The sequence below is a fragment of the Heteronotia binoei genome, chromosome 16, assembly GCF_032191835.1.
Source record: "Heteronotia binoei isolate CCM8104 ecotype False Entrance Well chromosome 16, APGP_CSIRO_Hbin_v1, whole genome shotgun sequence".
NCBI lineage: Eukaryota > Metazoa > Chordata > Lepidosauria > Squamata > Gekkonidae > Heteronotia > Heteronotia binoei.
In genome coordinates, this window is record NC_083238.1 from 24,205,501 (window position 1) to 24,224,907 (window position 19,407).

The window sequence follows — 19,407 nt, forward strand, 5'->3', positions numbered from 1 at the left end:
TCATGCACTGTCCGTCTATCTCTCTATACTGTGCCTTTTCCTTGTGGGTCAAAGCATTATACAATGCAAGATTTAAAACATACACAATTCAATAAAGCACCACAAATCCTCTCCCAAGAAGATGTCTGCAGCTCAGATTCTATCTCAAATAAAACAGCCTTACAGATCCTCCTAAGAACTTCTAAGGTCAGTGCCTCTTCATGTCCTCAGAGACCCTACATCAAAAACTGGGAGCCACTAGAGAAATGAGTCCCCTTAATGGAAGCAGGCCACCTTAAACAGAAGAACAGCTAGGTAGCGGCAACCACAAATCTACAGTTAGCACAACTGGGCATACAAAGATAGGCAGCTGTAATGTACACACTGAGCTTTTCTTAAGAGCAGTCTACCTCCTTCATTTCAACGGAGGGAGCTTTCCTGTGCTCATTTCATTTCTTAGAAAGCACAGACAGGATGGCTACGTAAGAACGTGAGAGTGCCTTTCTGCAAGCACTTCCTGAACCAAGCTCATCGTATTTGCTCTCAGTGTAGAAAGGCAGCTAACAAATGTTTTAAATAAACGAATGAGCAAAATCATTGTAGGGCAGGCTAGCAGACTTCCCCGCAATATCCTGAACCCTATTACTGAAGCAGTTTTTTATGGCACGGCAACAGAGCATAAGTAACCTGTTATCCTCTGGGGAATGAGTTGATTTCCGTAGGCCAGGACGCCTCAACATTCTGCTATTTCTGCAGCCGTCAAAGTGATGCTCTCCTGTCCTTCTAGGGATTATGGATTGTGTTACCTTTCGTTGCGGGCGAGCATTGGCTTGTGGACAGCCACACTCTGCATTATTCTTGTGGCGACTGATGCAAGTTCCCTAGTGTGCTACATCACTCGGTTCACAGAAGAAGCTTTCGCAGCGCTCATCTGCATCATTTTCATTTACGAGGCCTTAGAGAAGCTCTTTCATCTCAGCGAGACATATCCAATCGACATGCATAACAGTGTGGAGCTACTGACACAATACTCGTAAGTGCGATCTCACCAGTTAACCATGGGGGAGTCACATAAAGGCTGTGTTAGTGGAAGTAGGGACCAGAAGGGGGCGTGTGTTGTGCTGGTTGTCTGACCCAGGAGCCCGTCTATTTAGGGTAGTTTTAGACTGAAGTCTCTTCTGCCGAGTTCTTATAAACGTGAAAGGTTGCCTTTGTGACGGGTTGTGCTTCCCCTGTGAGAAGCAGGTGTTGATGCTCAGGAGGGAGAGTACTTTCATGTTTGTGCATATTGCAGACCTGTGCAGTGGCCTGTACACATTCCAGGCTGGAGAGACCTGTTCAACCTTCATGCAACAGTGAAACTGCTTTGTGTTGCCTGCATTTATTTATTTAGATGCTTTCCTTCCCGGCAGTAACCTGAAGAAACATATACTATCATTCTCCTCACTTCCATTGTATCTTCACAACAACCACCCTGTGAGGTAGGCAAGGCTGAAAGAGGGTGGCTGGCCCAAGGTCACTCAATGAATGCTCAAAGCAGAGTGGTGTTTTGACGCTGGATCTCCCAGCTCCCAATCCAACCCTATCCATGACTCCATGCAGACTGTAGCAGCTTGTTATAATAAAGGCCTGTGAGAGAAGTTGGGTCCAGATAGTTTCAAATGCTGAAGTTATCAAGGGAAAACTATAGTTCTTGCACAAACAATGGCAGCATGGTAACAATTCAAACTTATTTGCTTTCCAAGAGATGGAACTAGCAGGCAATGTGGATGTTCAGAAGTTGTACTGTTAAAGTCAGAAAGTCACTATTGGGTAGAGGCAATGGGGAACTTGAGCTATCAGCAAATGAGATTCAATTATGATACATGAAAACCACAAAATCCTCATGGGCAAAGATGAGATTTTGTTCTGGCTTGAGGCACATTACAGCCAACTGCCAACCAAGACAGATAAGGGAAACTTTCGCAGGCTACAAAGAACCTCCAGATATGAGGGTGTTTTTTGGGGGGTTTTTTGAAAAAAAAATTGTTTTGTTCAACACAAACCAACAGCTGGCTTGATAGCTGAGTCCTGAAATAGCAGTAGAGAAACAGGGCTACTCTCACCTGCTCCCTGACAGAAGAGCAGTGAATCATTCCAACAAAATGTAGGCATCTGTGACTAACATATACATTCTTGCAGAATATATGTGGGAAATATTTTTCATTAGGGTTTGTAGAATCTTTCAGGCTCAAGTGCCGTGTTCTACAGGAGAAAGTTTTCCTTCCAGACGTTTCGTTCTCAGCTGCGGAGAACATCCTCAGTGGCGTTGCAGCCGGAGCAGGCGCTCTGACCTTCTTGGCTGCTGTGCATTGAGTGGGGCCAGGGCTGCTGGAGAGCTGCTCTTTCTAGGCTGGAGGGGGTGTGATGAAAGGGCAATTGGTTTGTGGATGTGCCCATTGTTTGGTGGGGCTTCCTGGAAGGGTAGTGATAAGGAAACTGGCTGTTGAATGTGACCATTGTTCTGTGTTAATTGCTAGGAGGGTTGGAAGGGGTGTGAAGATAAGGAGCTCTCCAGCAGCCCTGGTTCCACTCAATGCACAGCAGCCAAGAAGGTCAGAGTGCCTGCTCCGGCTGCAACGCCACTGAGGATGTTCTCTGCAGCTGAGAACGAAACGTCTGGAAGGAAAACTTTCTCCAGTAGAACACGGCACTTGAGCCCGAAAGATTCTACAAACCCTAATGATGTTACCAGCTGTGAAAACCTGAAATCTTTGAAATATTTTTCAGTCTCCCATGCTGAGCATCGAACATGCTGCCTTATTCCACTCCTTAGTCCATTTGGGTCAGTATCGACTACCCTCACTGGCAGTGGCTCTCCAAGACCAACAGTAATGTAAGGCCTTTCCCAACCTGGTAGGGAAAGGGGTAGGGTGGCATAGGTGTATAAAAGAGAGATGCATTCTGCAAAACTTTTAGCATATGTAAAAGCGCCCGGTATGTTTACCCTGCCCCCCCCGCCATAAAAAAAAAAAAAACAGCCCTGCATCAGTATAAAGTGCCAGGTTTCTGTTCACTGTCTGGTAAATCCTTCCTAAGAGCAATCTAATCCTATGTTATTACATGCATGTGTATTCTAATAGATATATTAGCATTTGATTCAGAGAACTGTGAGCAGAAGGAAAATAGTTGCTTGGGCTGCTCTGGAAACACTGGTGCACACAGTGCTGTGTTTGGACGGTTAATTTTGTAACAGTTGTTGTCATGTACCTACTGGTGGGAGCACAAGCCACTGCATGAGGGGAGGAATTTAAGGGATTTATGCTCTCATCTTACACCAACACTCAGGGGTAAGGTGTGAAGCAACCTTTTTGTTGGCTCAAACCATTCAACCTCCCTAAATGGGCAGGAGTGGTAACACAGAAGAGGGAATTCTCTTCCCATCCTTACCGCAGCCTTTGTGAGGTTCAGGATGGACTCCAGGCTAGGACTGTGCTTTTTTTGGAGGGGAGGGTGTCCTTCAGCCTAGTCTCAGCTGTTCTTGTCACCCTCCGTTCTTTCCGGCCATGATCAGAGGAGGGATTCCACTTGACTCCGTGAGTTTTGTGGTTAGAATGTCCGACTAGGATGTGGCGTATCCAGGTTCAAATCCCTGCTCTGTCATAGAACTCACCTTTGGGCAGTCACTGTATCAGCCTAACCTACCACAGTTGTTGTTGTTGTTTTTTAATGAGGACAAAACAGGAAGATAGAACAATGCTGTCAGCTGCTTTGGGTTCCCATTGGCAAGAATATCTAAGTAAATATTTCAAAGGCGCTGCCGCACGTTAAACAGGTGATGTTTTCATATTCCATTATGAGCTTTCATGAGACAGAGCTTGCTCCTTCAGATACGACAGGAGAAATAGATACCTTTGCTTTAGTTTTAAAAGAAGGGAAGAGTTGAGAGAGAGAGAGGCTTGGTATAATAAAGCTCATACTGTTAAATCTTTAAAGTGCCACTGGTCTTCTGTTTTGTTCTGCTACAACGGATTAACACAGCCAACCCTTTGGAGTTATCTCGCTAATGTCAGGGCCTAACTGGCCTTTGACCCTTCATTTATAGCTTCACAGGATTGTTGGGTTGATAAAATGGGAACAGGGGAGAATGATGTCCTCACCTGAGCTCCTGCGATCAGGATAAAAATGTTACAATAAATTCATATTTACAGCATTATGTTGTTTTTATCCTGCTTTTCCATCTAAAGGATCCCCAAGGCAATCCTTAAGGGAGAGGGAGGGGAAATTCAGATATGAAGGGATTGGGGTGTGATGGTGTTTGGCTTTGTAAATATTCTAAGAATACTTGTTGACAACACAAAATGAAGCTTTAACATCCATCTTCCAACCTATCTCACAAACACTTTTGTTTATGCTGTAATTATGAACATTTTAAAAAAAAATAAGCTAAAATGCAATGATAGCTGTCTGGGCCACTGGGCTACATAAACATTTATTCTATTTGACATGCAAGGAAAACCTGATTTTTGGCCTCCAGTCTCATTATGGTGACCTTTTCCTTCCTCTCTTGTCCTTGTCTGTTAATAGGTTGTCATGGCAACCCTCCTTTCCCTCCCCATTCCTTCCCATCTTTGTTCCTCTTTGTAATTTTGTTTTATGATTAAAATAATGGGAGAAATTCCTCAAGTGCAGCTCTGTGTTATAACTACTGAACCTTTTGCTTCTGTTTCTTCGCTGAAATGGCCTTCCTCCTTTCTGTCACATAATACGTAAATGCTCATAACAGCTGAAGAAATGAAATGAAAGCACATACGCTAAACAACGCACAGCTATTTACTTTAAAAAGCAGGATTCGGAAATGCGTTTCAATCCTGCCAGTTTCGTGCGGACAAACAAACAATATCTGGTTGGAAAATGTAAAGTTTAGCCGTTTGTTCGGTACCTGCCTCCTCACCCACCAACTCCTGGCAACACCCTACATTCCCAGAATGGTGAAGTTGTGTTTTCTAACAAAAATAATGCTTTACCAGAAGTTCCTCCATTATTATATTGAATAATTTCAGAGCACTTTTGGCATAGTAATATGCATATTACAATCTGTCCCTGAAATGTATTTAAGAATTAGGAGCATAACATCCCATTCTCAGAGGTATTCAAGGTGCCAAGTTCGTGTCAGACTGACATGTCAATTCAATCTGAACACATCAGTGGATGCAGCCAGCCAAATGACACTGCTGCTCATCTGCCTTTGGTTTCAGGGAGGCTTTTGTGGTTGTGCCATTCAAGGCCCATGGAAATGGAAAAGAGGGGATTCAGAAGCAAGGCGCAGGATCCATGCAGGCCCATCCCATCCCAAACATAGAATATACCATGAATCATGAACTAAAATTTTCTGTTTTGTTTCTGAAATGACATAAATAAACCACATCAGCCCTGAGCCCGCTCATGGGGAGGGTGGGATATAAATCCAATAAAATAAAACTGTAGCAGTTAAGAGTGGCGGACTCTAATTTGAGAACTGAGTTTGATTCCCAACTCCTCCGCATGCAGCCAGCTGGGTGACCTTGGGTCAGTCACAGTTCTCTCAGAGCTCTTTCAGCCCCATCTACCTCACCGGGTGTCTGTTGTGGAGAGAGGACGGGAAGGTGACTGTAAACTGCTCAAATACTCCTTCAGGTAGTGAAAGATGTGGTATAAAACCAACTCAATTTGCCGCCTCCTCTGAGCTCCAATTAAGTGGACCACTGCTCCTGTACAGTCCCACCCACCAGGTAATATAGGGATGCCAGCCACCAGGTGGGACCTGTAATATCCTACTTTGTTATAAAATGCAAAAAAAACAACAACCCCTTTACACAGTTTCATCATCACATCAAATGTATTCAAAAAGTATGCTGCTGTTGTGGATAAACTGTGGTTCCATTGTCAGTAACAGCATCCATATTCTCAAAAATATTCTGCTTTCTTTAAAAGAAAATGCCTTGATCTTTAAAGTGGCTGATTTGAGGGGTGTGTGTGTGAGTGAGTGAGAGAGAGAGAGGGGGGGGCTCCCTCAAGTCACAGCTGAGTGGCAACCCCAGCAAAGGGCTTTAATGGCAAGTGAGAAGCAGAGGTGGTTTGCTATTGCCTTCCTCTGCAGAGCCTTCTCCTTGGTGGTCTACCTTCCAAGTGCCAACCCTGCTTAGCTTCCATGATTTGATAAGATTGGGCTATACCATGCTGCCTTCCCTCCTATTTGAAACCGTAGCTCATGGTAATTATTCACACTTTAATTATGCAAACAGCCAGGGCTTTTTTTTTTGAGCAGGAACACACAGGAATGCAGTTCTGGCTGACCTGGTGTCAGGGGGTGTGGCTTAATATGCAAATGAGTCCCTGCTGGGCTTTTTGTACAAAAAGGCCCTGTACAAAACAACGGTGACATCAGGGGCTGTGGCCCGATATGCAAATGAGTTCCTGCTGGGCCTTTTCTACAAAACAAGCCCTGCAAACAATACATTTTTATCTATTATCCCTCCCTTTCTTTATTTGTCCAACTTTCGCACCCATACATAGTAATGGGGAATACTATGGTATGAATAATTGTGATCTTGGTTGCCAGTGACACATCCTTACTCTAAAAGATCTTTTGGAGCGCCGTCATGGCTGTCCTTCCAAGTCTCAGCCTCTTTTTGATTTCATGGTTGCAGTCTCCCTTTTGGTTGATGATGGAGCCAAGGAATAGAAAATCTTTAACAATTTCAGTTTATTCACTGTCAGCTTTAAAAGTTGTTTAATTCCTCAGTAGTCGTTACTTTTGCCTTCTTGATGTGCAGCTGTAATCCTGTCCTGCCACTTTCTGCTTTAACATTCATCAGTAGTCACTTCAAGTCTTTACTGTTTTTTTTTTTTTGCCAGGAATGTGATGTTACCTGCATATTTTAAATGGCTAATGTTCCATCCACCGATTTTCACTCTCCTTTCATTTAAATCTAATCCAGTTTTCCTTCTGCATATAAATCGAACAGATAGAGAGATAATGTACCTCCTTCTCTGACATCTTCGAATAACTTCTGTCAGGTTGTAATTGTTTAAGTGTTGCCAGGAAAGAGCAGCACCTCCTTTTAACTCTGGCGATGGGCCTCTGACCATGGCCTGGCACAGCAACTGCAATGACTAGAAGAAGTCCAGGAGCCCTTTAAAGACCAACAATATTTTCCCAGCACTTTTATCAGTCAAAGTTTATTACGGCGTCTTACGAAGTAAGCAATGACTCATGAAACCTAATACTCTGGGAAGTTTTCTTGGTCTTTAAGGTGCCGCTGGAACTGAGTTCTGTTCTTCTACTACAGACTAGCATGGCTACACATATGAAGCAATGACTAGATTCTTGCTTGCAATGTAAAAGGGAGCTCAAGGACTAGGCTTTTGTTATAAGCCAGTTGCCAAGAGTGCTGAATGTACATTTTAAGTTGCATCAGGCCCAAACCGGATAAGTTCCATTAGCAGATTTCCCAAGGTTTTTTTTTTTTCCAATTGGGGAGCTGCAGCCACGGGGCCACTCAGTGTGGATGGAATCTGTGGTGCAGTAGGAAAATTTATTAACACTCACTCTGCACTATTTTCTAGTCCTTAAATCAGCCTTTAGAGTTGATATTTAGCCCTTGGTGGGGGACAGACACTTAATATGTATATTCTCCCCTAACAGAGCGAATTGCATCTCCAGAAGAATGTTTGAAGTTGGGAAAATGACATGGAGCATGGTTAACTCCCAGCTTGCCACCCCATAACTTTAATCCAAATCAAGATCTTCTGTGGCTTCTGTATAACATAAGAAGAGCCCTGCTGGATCAGAGTAGTGGTCTATCTAGGGATGGAAAAGTACATTGATGCATTCATTGCCCATGAGTTGGCTACGGACTAAATTGGCAATTTCTACCAGTTCCCTGTTCCTGCTTTGAACTCTCCTCATGTCCCCCCAGGAACAGCATTTTTGTGAAGAATGGTGGGCTGCAATGAGGCGGGTGGGGGGCCCAGGGAAGTTCCACCGCAAAAGGTGGTCTGGATCCAACCCCATGTCTATAACTGGAGTGGGGTTATAGTGTCTTCGGGATTCTGGTCAATGACTCTGATTTCCACAATAGGGTTTGTAGTCTTATAGTGCTATCCTAATCAATGTATCAGTGAAGTCTGTAACACTGCTGAGGGAGGCACCGTTAATGTCATATTGGAGAACTCTGGTCGTTTTTGCACTCACCTCCAGCCGGCGCGACCCCCCTCTTCACCGCACAGGATCTGCGCAAATTTCGCACTAAATGCCACGGAGCAGCCTTTTGCGCCGGAAACTCCCATCGCAAAAGCCGCTCAAACGTAAATCGCCAAAAGGCAGTTTGGCGTTTGCGCGGCTTTTGCGACGGGAGTTTCCGGTGCAAAAGGCTGCTCCGTGGCATTTAGTGCGAAATCCGCGCAGATCCTGCACGGTGAAGAGGGGGGTCGCGCCGGCTGGAGGTGAGTGCGAAAACTACCTCTGTGAATTATTCTATCTGGAGAAGATACTGGGGTTTATGACCTATGCCATTTTTTTTACAAGATAATAGAGGTATAGGTCTTATGTCCAAAGATAATGTTTCTGTGTATAAAATCTAGGCAAGTTATGTCCCATTTATGGCACAATGCACTGTTTAAGCGCATTTACTGTGTCTATAAAACTCATTTGAAACTCTAGTCTGTTTTACGCAAAAGGATAAGGAGACTGAAACACCAAATTCTGGATCAGAATATGCTTGCAGCAGCCTTTATTCCTATTCTCATTCTCTAGCTCACAGCTAGTCATGAAATGAAAACATATTATCCCCCCCAGTAATAAAGACACAGAGATTGCCTAAGTTTGTAATGAAACAGATCTTTTGTTTTGTGGTGTTGTAGCTTGGTGATACATTCAGCTCCTTTTTAGCCAGTGTAAAAAATAATAGGCCATCTCCTTAGGCCTCTGAGAAATAACAAATTCCTACAGTTGCTTCTGTGTCTTTAATTTTAAGTTTTAAATTGCCTGTGTGGAACATTGTACACCCACATGGACTCATCTCTATAGTTTCTATATTTAGCTGTACATTTTTAAATGAGTGTGGAGCTTTAAAAGCAGCTAGGAAGAAGAAAAAGAGAAGTGTAATACAGTGTAGCAGGGCCTAAAGGGACAGTTCAGAAATAAACAATGTTTTATCATAGTTTGGCATTATATGTAGGGTTGCCAGGTTCTTTGGAAACACTGACGGGGAAATGGGGGGGGGATGTTCTGGGAGCGAGAAGAGTCATCCTGAGACATGCGTATGTCACTGGAAGTAGGGTTGCCAATTCAAGAAATATCAAAGGACTTTGGGGGTGGAGCCAAGAAACTTTGGGGGTGGAGCCAGGAGACATTGGGGTGGAGCCAGGAGCAAGGGTGTGACAACCATAATTGAACTTCAAGGGAGTTCTGGCCATCACATTTAAAGGGACCACACATCTTTTAAATCCTTTCCCTCCATAGGAAATAATGAAGGATAGGGGCATCTTCTTTTGGGGCTCATAGAATTAGACCGCCTGGTCCAATCTTTTTGAAACTTGGGGGTATTTTGGGAGAGGTACTGGATGCTATGCTGCAAATCTGGTGCCTCAATCTCAAAAAACAGCCACCCCCCCCCCACAGAGCCCCAGATACCCACGGATCACTTTTTCATTATTTCCTATGAGAATGTCTCCATAGGGAATAATAGAGTTCCCTCCCCTCCCCCCATTTTCTCTCTCACACTCACACACGTTTAACTGTCTCTGGCGCAAGTGGGCAGCCGTGTTGGTCTGAAGAGTAGAACAACTCAGGAGTCTCTGGTGCCTCCACAACCATGTCTGGAAAGTACAGGGGCTACGCTGCTCTTTTACACACACACTCACTTGTCCGAAAGGAAAGCAAAACAAACAGAGGGGCTGCACTCTCACGAGGTCTGCTGTTGCTAATCCTTCCCCATGAAGTACTTCCTGCTCCAATTTAAAGGCACACACACGTTTTAAAACTATACCTATTTGCAGGTCCTACCCAAGATCTAGAGGTACAGGGTGGCTGTGGGGGAGGAGCTTCTCCCGCCGGCCAGCTAGCTGGGGAAAGCCTGTAAAACCAGGAATCCCCAGCTGGGACCTGGGGATTGGGAAGCCTAAGGGGAAGGGAAGGGGCAAGGAGAAGCTGCTGCGATGGGACTGGGTGGGAGTGGAAGGGAAGGGGCGAGGAGACGCTGCTGCGATGGGGCTGGGTGGGAGGGGAAGGGGTGAAGAGATGCTGCTACGATGGGGCTGGGTGGGAAGGGAAGGGGTGAGGAGATGCTGCTGCGATGGGGCTGGGTGGGAGGGGAAGGGGCAAAGAGAAGCTGCTGCGATGGGGCTGGGTGGGAGGGGAAGGGAAGGGGCGAGGAGAAGCTGCTGCGATGGGGCTGGGTGGGAGGGGAAGGGAAGGGGCGAGGAGAAGCTGCTGCGATGGGGCTGGGTGGGAGGGGAAGGGAAGGGAAGGGGTGAGGAGAAGCTGCTGCAATGGGGCTGGGTGTGGCCTAATATGCAAATGAGTTCCTGCTGTGCTTTTTCTACCAAAAAAGCCCTGCACACAACATACCTGCATCACTCAGAAGTGACGTAGGTACACTGATGACCTTGAGGGCAATGCTGCTGTTCTGGGGCAAAACTCTATGGTAAAACCCTAAGTGTTGCTCCCTGACATCACCAGCATTACTATGTCACTTCCAGGTGACACTGGTATGCAACATTTTTTCCGGTGATGTCACTCTAGGAATTTCCTCCAACTGGCCAGCGGCAGGTAAGAAACTACAAAAGTAGGGTATCCCCCACCCCCAACTAAAGAATGGCAACCCAACATGTACTCTAACAAATTACGGTTTATGAACCAAACCAGAATCTGAAGCCATGGTCTGAAACTGGTTCCAAACCATTTCTTCCCAGCTAATACTGGTTAGCTCAATCATAGAGGACATGATTGATTAGCATGCAGAATGTTGTTCTAAGTCCAGTCTTTGGTATCTCCAATGAAAAGGATCTAGGTAGAACGTTTGGAGAAAGACTCTACCATGTTTGAGGCCTTGGTAACCTACTTCTAGTCACATTCGCTCAAAAGAGCAGAGTATAAGGCAGCTTAATATTTCCCCAAGAAATCGACATTCAATTTCATTTTCATTTTTGGAAATCTTTGAATTAATATTAAGAATCAGCTTTAGAAATCAGTTAGGTCCATGATATTTTGCTTTAGTGGAAGACAGCTAGCCTCCATACATGATAAAGGCCTGGCAGATTGATCTTGTATTCAGGGGGTTTTTTGAGCAGGAAGGCACAGGAACGCAGTTTTGAGTGGCTTGGCACCAGAGGGTGTGGCCTAATATACAAATGAGTTCCTGCTTGACTTTTTCTACAAAAAAGCCCTGTGTGGAAACAATGGTGATATCAGGGGGTGTGGCCTAATATGCAAATGAGTTCCTGCTGGGCTTTTTCTTTTTTAAAAAAAACCCCTGCTCATATAGACAACATAGTGGGGAAGGGGAAAATGAAATTCTAATCTCAGTTTCAGGGTGAGATACTGCTTTGCCGGAATCACAACAGATATATGTGTATGTACAAATGATGGGATCGTGTGTGTATTTTAGAGGCTTTGCTCGTTCACAAATATATGTTTATATAAACTCTTTGTTGTTTTCCCTAACTGTTCTTGAAGTTACAAAATATGAATCTGGTGGAATTCTGTGTTCAATGCAACTATTAAGGGGAACTTGCAAAGACTAGGCTTTAACCAAGATTATGTTGTTCATTTAGCATAACAAAAATTTGGTGCTGTCACTCTTCAACTTTAAAAATATAAAAACAGGTACGTTTTACCTTTCAGGTGTGATTGTGTGGAGCCAGACAACCCCAGCAATAAAACTTTGCAATACTGGCAATCTAAGAATATCTCATCATCAGATGTACCTTGGGGAAACCTAACTTTGTCAGTAAGTATACATTACAGATGAAGATATCATAAAAATAAACATTATTTGTGAAAATAATAATGAGGAGGTCAACCATTTCCAATAACGATAGCAAAAAATTATCTTTTCATTTAATAAAACTTAATGGAGATTATTCTTTATTGTTTCTAATGCATATTAAAACAAGCTTCTACACCACAGAACACTGCTTAGAAAACTTATTTGTGTACTAACAGGGAGTATTACTGAGATTAAATCGACATTCATCAAATAACAACAGATTTGACCTAAATTCTACCAGATGGTAAATCTGAAGCTGCCTTGTGTAAAAAGAACATGTAAGCTCCATATTTTTCCTAAAATACTCCCCCAGATGTTTGGGATATAGTAAAGAGTTAAAATAGAATGTTTGCAGACATCCTTGTTTAATATCCCTCTATTGACATCATGGAAGTTCATGACCAGGCAGACAGAAGACAGTGGCCTGAATCCAGCAGGGCATTTCTGCAGGCAGAAGGATTTCTATCCACAGAGTTCAACTTTCTCATCTCCCCTTTCCTGCTGTATCATGCCCCCCATAATGTCTCCCAATTTGGGGGGAGTGGGTTGGGGGATATGGGGCTGCAGTGGGAGGAGGAAGGTGAGAAAGTTACGCTCCATGGGAAGAAGTAGGAGAAGACTTGACTTCATGCTTGTGACTCTGGTTTTTACCAGAAGTCATATATTATACTGATGCATTTTAAATGTTCAAAGCTAGAATTTATCCTCAGGTTCGGGTAATCATTAAAGCACAATTAATCTCTGTTCAGTGGTTCAGAGTAAGCTCACTCACTGAGGGACACAATTTTTTTTGGGGGGGGGGCAAGACCTTGGTCTGCTGAATAATACATTTCTTATGGGAATCCAGTCATCCAATAGGCACTAGACTACCCACTGAAAATTGAACAGTGGTTCTTTGGTGGACTGTGATGGACTTTCTGTTTGCCCCTTGTCATCCGCCTTTAATTAGCTGTGTAGAAGTTCCTGGTTTCTGGCCATTAAAGAGCTACAAAGGCTACAATTTCCTTCCTCTGTGGCAGCCTGTAAAAATCATAGGGAAAGTTCAATGAGAACACCACCTAATGCAGCTATGCGCAGGATACAGCAGTAGTTTCCAGAAATACTGCAAAGGCACTTCCAGTTTCCTTGCATTACCAGTCAGACTTGACTTTTGCCCGTGAATTGCAGCAGTGTCGGTTGGCTGGGTTTCACTTGCTGAGGTTTGCTTGCCATTGTAATTCTTTATGTCTAGGACACTGATGATAGGTCCCCCCCCCCCCAGTTTGGTGTAGTGGTTAAGTGTGCGGACTCTTATCTGGGAGAACCGGGTTTGATTCCCCACTCCTCCACTTGCACCTGCTAGCATGGCCTTGGGTCAGCCATAGCTCTGGCAGAGGTTGTCCTTGAAAGGGCAGCTGCTGTGAGAGCCCTCTCCAGCCCCACCCACCTCACGGGGTGTCTGTTGTGGGGGAGAAAGGTAAAGGAGATTGTGAGCCACTCTGAGACTCTTCGGAGTGGAGGGCGGGATATAAATCCAATATCTTCTTCTTCTTCTTCCCCCTCCCGGTCTGTATTGTAGTTATAAATCCAGAGACACTTAAAGCAATATGGATCAAGGTGTGTAGCTGTGTTTGTCTGAAGCCGCGACGACCTAGCAACAGTGATCCATGCTACGGTCACCTCGAGGTTGGATTACTGCAATGCCCTCTACATGGGGCTGCCCCTGTGCCGGACCCGGAAATTGCAGCTGGTGCAGAATGCCGCGGCCCGGCTGTTATTGGGCCTCCCAAAGTGGGGGCACATTCGGCCGGGTCTTCGGGCTCTGCACTGGCTTCCAATAATATACCGGGTCCGGTACAAGGTGCTGGTCATTACCTTTAAAGCCCTATATGGCCTGGGACCTGCCTACCTGAAGGACCATCTCTCCCCACACGTTCCCCAGAGAGTACTGAGGTCTGGGACGCAAAACCTTCTCACCATCCCCGGGCCCAAAGAAGTCCGTCTCAAGACAACCAGAGACAGGGCCTTCTCTACAATGGCCCCCACATGGTGGAACCAGCTGCCGGAAGAGGTGAGGGCCCTGCGGGATCTTACTCAGTTCCGCAGGGCCTGTAAGACAAGCCTCTTCCGGCTAGCCTACGCCTGACTAGATTAATGTGGCTTATCAGACTTTAGTGAAATATACGGTATAGTTTTAATGTTAAGATTTTAAGGTTTTTAAGTGTTTTGACTTTTTAACTGTAACAATTTTGCACTTTGTGTATTGTTTTATCGTTTGTTGTGAGCCGCCCTGAGCCATTTGTGGGAAGGGCGGGATATAAGTCATAGAATAAATAAATAAATAAATAAATAAATAAACAGTGGCATCTTTAAGACAAGCAGAGTTTTATTCGAGGTATGAGTTTTCATGTGAGCGCACACTTCCACAGATACAATAAAATGGAATTTACCAGTCCATAAGATAAGGCAGAGGTTGAATAGCAAATTAGCATACAACATGATGAAGACGTTTTAACAGATAAGCTTAGTTTATAAGGTCACCATTGTTTGGATTTAATTCTGGGGAGGAAAGTGAAGCACATAAATATGTCAAAATTGGAGATAGACATGTAAATGTATCCTCCTTAATTGTGGAATTCAATTAACTGAGAACTTGTTGTTACACTCCATCTGTATGGAGGTCACTAATAGCATCTTTTTTCTTTGAGGTGGAGTGATTTGTAGTGCAGTGTTGTGTCTCCTCTGTTACCAGGCTGGAGAAACGCATTCCAATATATCATTCTAATATTCACTGCATTACATTATTATCACTATTCTAATCTACTATTCTGAATAAGAAATACACTAAAATAAAGAGGATGTATAGCCTTTCAGTGTAATGGTTAAGTCTGGTGTAATGGTTAAGTCTGGTGACTCTTATCTGGGAGAACCGGGTTTGATTCCCGACTCCTCCACTTGCAGCTGCTGGAATGGCCTTGGGTCAGCCATAGCTATTGTGGGAGTTGTCCTTGAAAAGGCAGCTGCTGTGAGAGCCCTCTCAGCCCCACGTACCTCACAGGGTGTCTGTTGTGGGGGGAGAAGATATAGGAGATTGTAAGCCGCTCTGATTCTCTGATTCAGAGAGAAGGGCGGGGTATAAATCTGCAGTCGTCTTCTTCTTCTTGGTGAGCATACAGATGTACGGAAAGGACTGAATGAATTTAGCATATGTAGTGAGATAAGAAACCAAATCCCAGCTACTTTGAGGTCACCCATTGAATGTCCCGGAAGGTTGAAGCATGCTCCTACAGGTTTTTCTGTCTTGTAATTCTTGCTGTCAGATTTCTGTCCATTTATCCAGCATAGCATTTGACCTGTTTGCCCTATGTAGAGAACCGAAGGGCATTGTTGGCATTTAATGGCATATACAGTGTTAGAAGATGAGCATGTGAATAAGCCTGAGATGGTGAAGTTGATGTTGGTAAGTTCAGTGATTGTGTTGTCTGGTTGTATGTGGCAGCAAAGTTGGCATTTATAGTTGAATAAAGTTGGTACCAGTGTCCACATTCAAATTACATGTTGTATTATTGCGTGTGAGGTGTTCAAAGTAGCTGTTTTATTGCAAAAGAACTTCAGGAATTGAGTGCAAAAGGAAATTGCTGAATTACAAGTTATTACAACACTTGGAACACTCAGGACTTAATAGGGATATTGGTTTCTTATCTCACTACATATGCTAAATTAATTCACATATGCTAAATTTATTGCATCTGTTAAAACATTTTCATTATGCTATATGGTAATTTGCTGTTCAACCTGTGCCTTATATGTATGGATTGGAAAATTCCATTTCATTGTATCTGAGGAAATGCTGCATGCACCTGAAAGCTCATACCTTGAATAAAACTTTGTTAGTCTTAAAGATGCCACTGGACTCAGACTTCGTTTTAAAGCAATATAGTTTCAGAGGGTAGCTATGTTGGTCTGCAGAACATTTAGATTTGAGTCCAGTAGCACCCTAGAGACCAACAAGATTTTCATGGTATAAACTTTCTAGAATTAATGCTCCCTCCATTAGACACAATAGAATAGAGTAGAATATTCTACTGTTTCTGACAAAGGGAGCTTTGACTCGCAAAAGTTTATACCCTGCAAATCTTGTTCATCTCTAATGTGCTACTGGACTCAAACTGAAAACGACTTTAAAGCAGTATGTTCACATTTTGGTGTGGTGAAATGTAGGTACTGTGAAAATTTGCAGCTTGGCAAAGTGAATGTTGCATTTGCACTCTCTGAATACTAAGAGACTAAACTAAAACTAGCTTTGCAGACAGTCAGGTCAAAAGGTTGCAGGGCATTATTTTTCCTTCTAACTCCCAAGTTTGCAAAAGCTAGCATTCCTGTGTTGATGGAGTTAGCCAGAAGTACCATAGACTGTGGCATGGGGTGGGGATGCAGTGTGGAGTAAAAGCTTCTGGCAAAAGGTTAGCAATGGAGAGATTTCATAGTGAGTCTGTTCTTTTGTGAGAGGAGAGCTCATGGTGGGACGAGGAGAAAGTTTTCCGAACTCTTTTGAGGAGAGTCAGGTATCAAGGGAAGATGCCAACAAGATCTGGACAGCAGCTGAACAAGAAATCTGGCAACTTTAGGATGATTATGCCTACCTCTTAGGGAGGTAACTTTTGGACAAGAGGCAAGAAGATAGATGTATCACCCATTATATTTTCTTTTGCTCAAATGTTAATCATTGCTCAGCTGTATGCTTTTCCTTTTTTGTAACCAGCAACTACTCAAACAAGTAATCCCCACCCACCCCTTTTGGGGGGGAATTGGTGGGATGTGGTCACTGCACCCACTCAAAGATCAGCTCAACTTACACCTACCAAGATACAAAGAAAACATAAGGAAATGCCTGCTTAGCTCCAAATAAACTTTTTTAAAAATGAGATTTTTCAAAGTTTCCCCCACATTCATGGCTGTAGGAGGGCAATTCTTCATTTGAAGAAAGGTCGACAAAGAATTAGATAGAGTACCTCTAACTCCTGACTTGGAGTGGCAACAGATAGAGATCCTAACAACCCTGGGTGGGAGAAGGGGCAGTGAAAATATGATGAATTTGTCATTAAAGTGTAGCACTTTGGGGTGCAGCCTGGCTGAGTAAATCTACATCTCCTGTTATAGGATATGACCAGCGGCAGCCTGCTGCCATCTCTGCTCAAGAATCATAGAATCATAGAGTTGGAAGGGACCTCTAGGGTCATCTAGTCCAACCCCCTGCACAATGCAGGAAACTCACAAACACCTCCCCCTAAATTCACAGGATCTTCATCGCTGTCAGATGGCCGTCTAGCCTCTGTTTAAAAACCTCCAAGGAAGGAGAGCCCACCACCTCCCGAGAAAGCGTGTTCCACTGAGGAATCGCTCGCTCTAATGGTCAGGAAGTTCTTCCTAATGTTGAGCCGGAAACTCTTTTGATTTAATTTCAACCCATTGATTCTGGTCCTACCTTCCGGGGCCACAGAAAACAATTCCACACCATCCTCTATATGACAGCCCTTCAAGTACTTGAAGATGGTGATCATATCACCTCTCAGCTGCCTCCTCTCCAGGCTGAACATCCCCAGCTCCTTCAACTTTTCCTCATAGGGCTCTGTCTCCAGACCCCTCACCATCTTTGTCGCCCTCCTCTGGACCCGTTCCAGCTTGTCTATATCCTTCTTAAAATGTGGTGCCCAAAACTGAACACAATACTCCAGATGAGGTCTTACCAGAGCAGAGTAAAACGATACATCACATGTGTCTACAACATTCCCCTGATCCAGCAAGGTAGTCACTTTCTCAAAAAAAAGAGATCAGGTTAGTCTGATATGACTTGTTCTTGAGAAAATCATGCTGGCTCTTAATAATCACATCCATTCTTTCTAAATGTTCCAGGACTGACTGTTTGGTGATTTGTTCTAAAACTTTTCCAGGTATAGACGTCAAGCTGACGGGTAGGTAGTTACCTGGATCGTCTTTTTTCCCCTTCTTGAAGATGGGGACAACATTTGCCCACCTACAATCTTCCAGCACCTCTCCTGTTCTCCAAGAATTTTCAAAAATAATAGCCAGAGGCTCAGAAATTACATCCACAAGCTCTTTTAGAACCCTTGGATGCAATTCATCTGGCCCTGAGGACTTAGTTTCATTTAAAGAAACTAGGTGTTTATGTACTACCCCTACGCTGATCCTAGGTTGGAACTTCATACCCTCCTTATATGTTCTGTTTTTGCCATGTTGAGCACCGTCCCCCTTAGAAGAGAAGACTGAGGAAAAGTAGGAATTGAGCAGTTCCGCCCTGTCTTCATTACCTGTTACAATTTCACTTTCTTGCCCTCACAATGGGTCTACCATGTCCTTGCTCTTTTTCTTACTCTGAACATAAGAAAAGAACCCTTTTTTGGTTTTTTAGCATCTTTGGCCAGCCTAAGCTCATACTGAGCTTTAGCTTTCCTAACTTTTTCTTTACAAGCACTGGCGATTTATTTATATTCATCCTTGGTTATAAGGCCCTCCTTCCAATTCCTAAAGGAGTCTTTTTTATTTCTCAAGTCTTTAGAGAGCTGTTTATGGAGCCACTTCGGCTTCTTTAGGCTTTTTCCATTTTTTCTTCTCATAGGAATCGTCTGTGATTGCGCTTTCAGTATTTCGCTTTTAAGAAACTCCCACCCCTCCTGAACCCCCTTCCTGCTAAGTATATCTGACCATGGGGTTTTACCCAGCATAGTTCTAAGTTTATCAAAGTTTGCCTTTCTGAAGCCCAACCTATAAGTCTGACTACATATAGCTTTTCCCTTCCCTAAGACTGTAAATTCCAAAATCACATGGTTACTACTGCCCAGGGTGCCCACTATTTCCACTTCTTCAATCAATTCTTCCTTGTTGGTGATAATCAAATCCAAGATAGCAGATCCCCGTGTTTCCTTCTTCAGTTTCTGGAAAAGGAAGTTGTCAGCAAGACAAGTCAGGAATCTATTTGACTTTTCATTTTTAGCAGAGTTGGACATCCAACAGATGTCCGGGTAATTGAAATCTCCCATGATCACTGTATCCCTTCTCTTGGAGAACTTTGCAATCTGCTGTAGAAGTATCTCATCCAAGTCCTCTGCCTGACTTGGTGGTCTATAGCAGACCCCACAATAATATCACTGTTGTTTCTTACTCCTTTTATTTTTACCCAAGAGACTCTCAACTGAGCTGCCATGCTCCGATTCACACATTTCCTCACAAGTATATACCTCCTTCACATATACTGCTACGCCTCCGCCCTTTCTCATTTGCCTGTCCCTTTTAAATAAGTTGTACCCTTGAATCCTAATATTCCAGTTGTGAGTGTCATCCCACCACGTTTCAGTAAGGCCTATTATGTCATATTCTCCTTCCTTCATTAGGACTTCCAGTTCCTCCTGTTGGTTTCCCA

The 19,407-nt window shown here is 43.8% G+C and overlaps 1 protein-coding gene across 7 annotated transcripts in view; it reads left to right on the plus strand.

Annotated features, from left to right (window-relative positions):
- The window catches only part of SLC4A10 (solute carrier family 4 member 10), a 292,827-nt gene that overhangs the window by 232,953 nt on the left and 40,467 nt on the right, over positions 1–19,407 (plus strand). For all 7 annotated transcript variants that reach the window (XM_060257354.1, XM_060257358.1, XM_060257353.1 and 4 more), the window contains 2 exons: positions 767–1,012; positions 11,846–11,951. In XM_060257354.1, the coding sequence (XP_060113337.1) occupies positions 767–1,012; positions 11,846–11,951 (352 nt within the window). The remainder of the gene's footprint in view (positions 1–766; positions 1,013–11,845; positions 11,952–19,407) is intronic.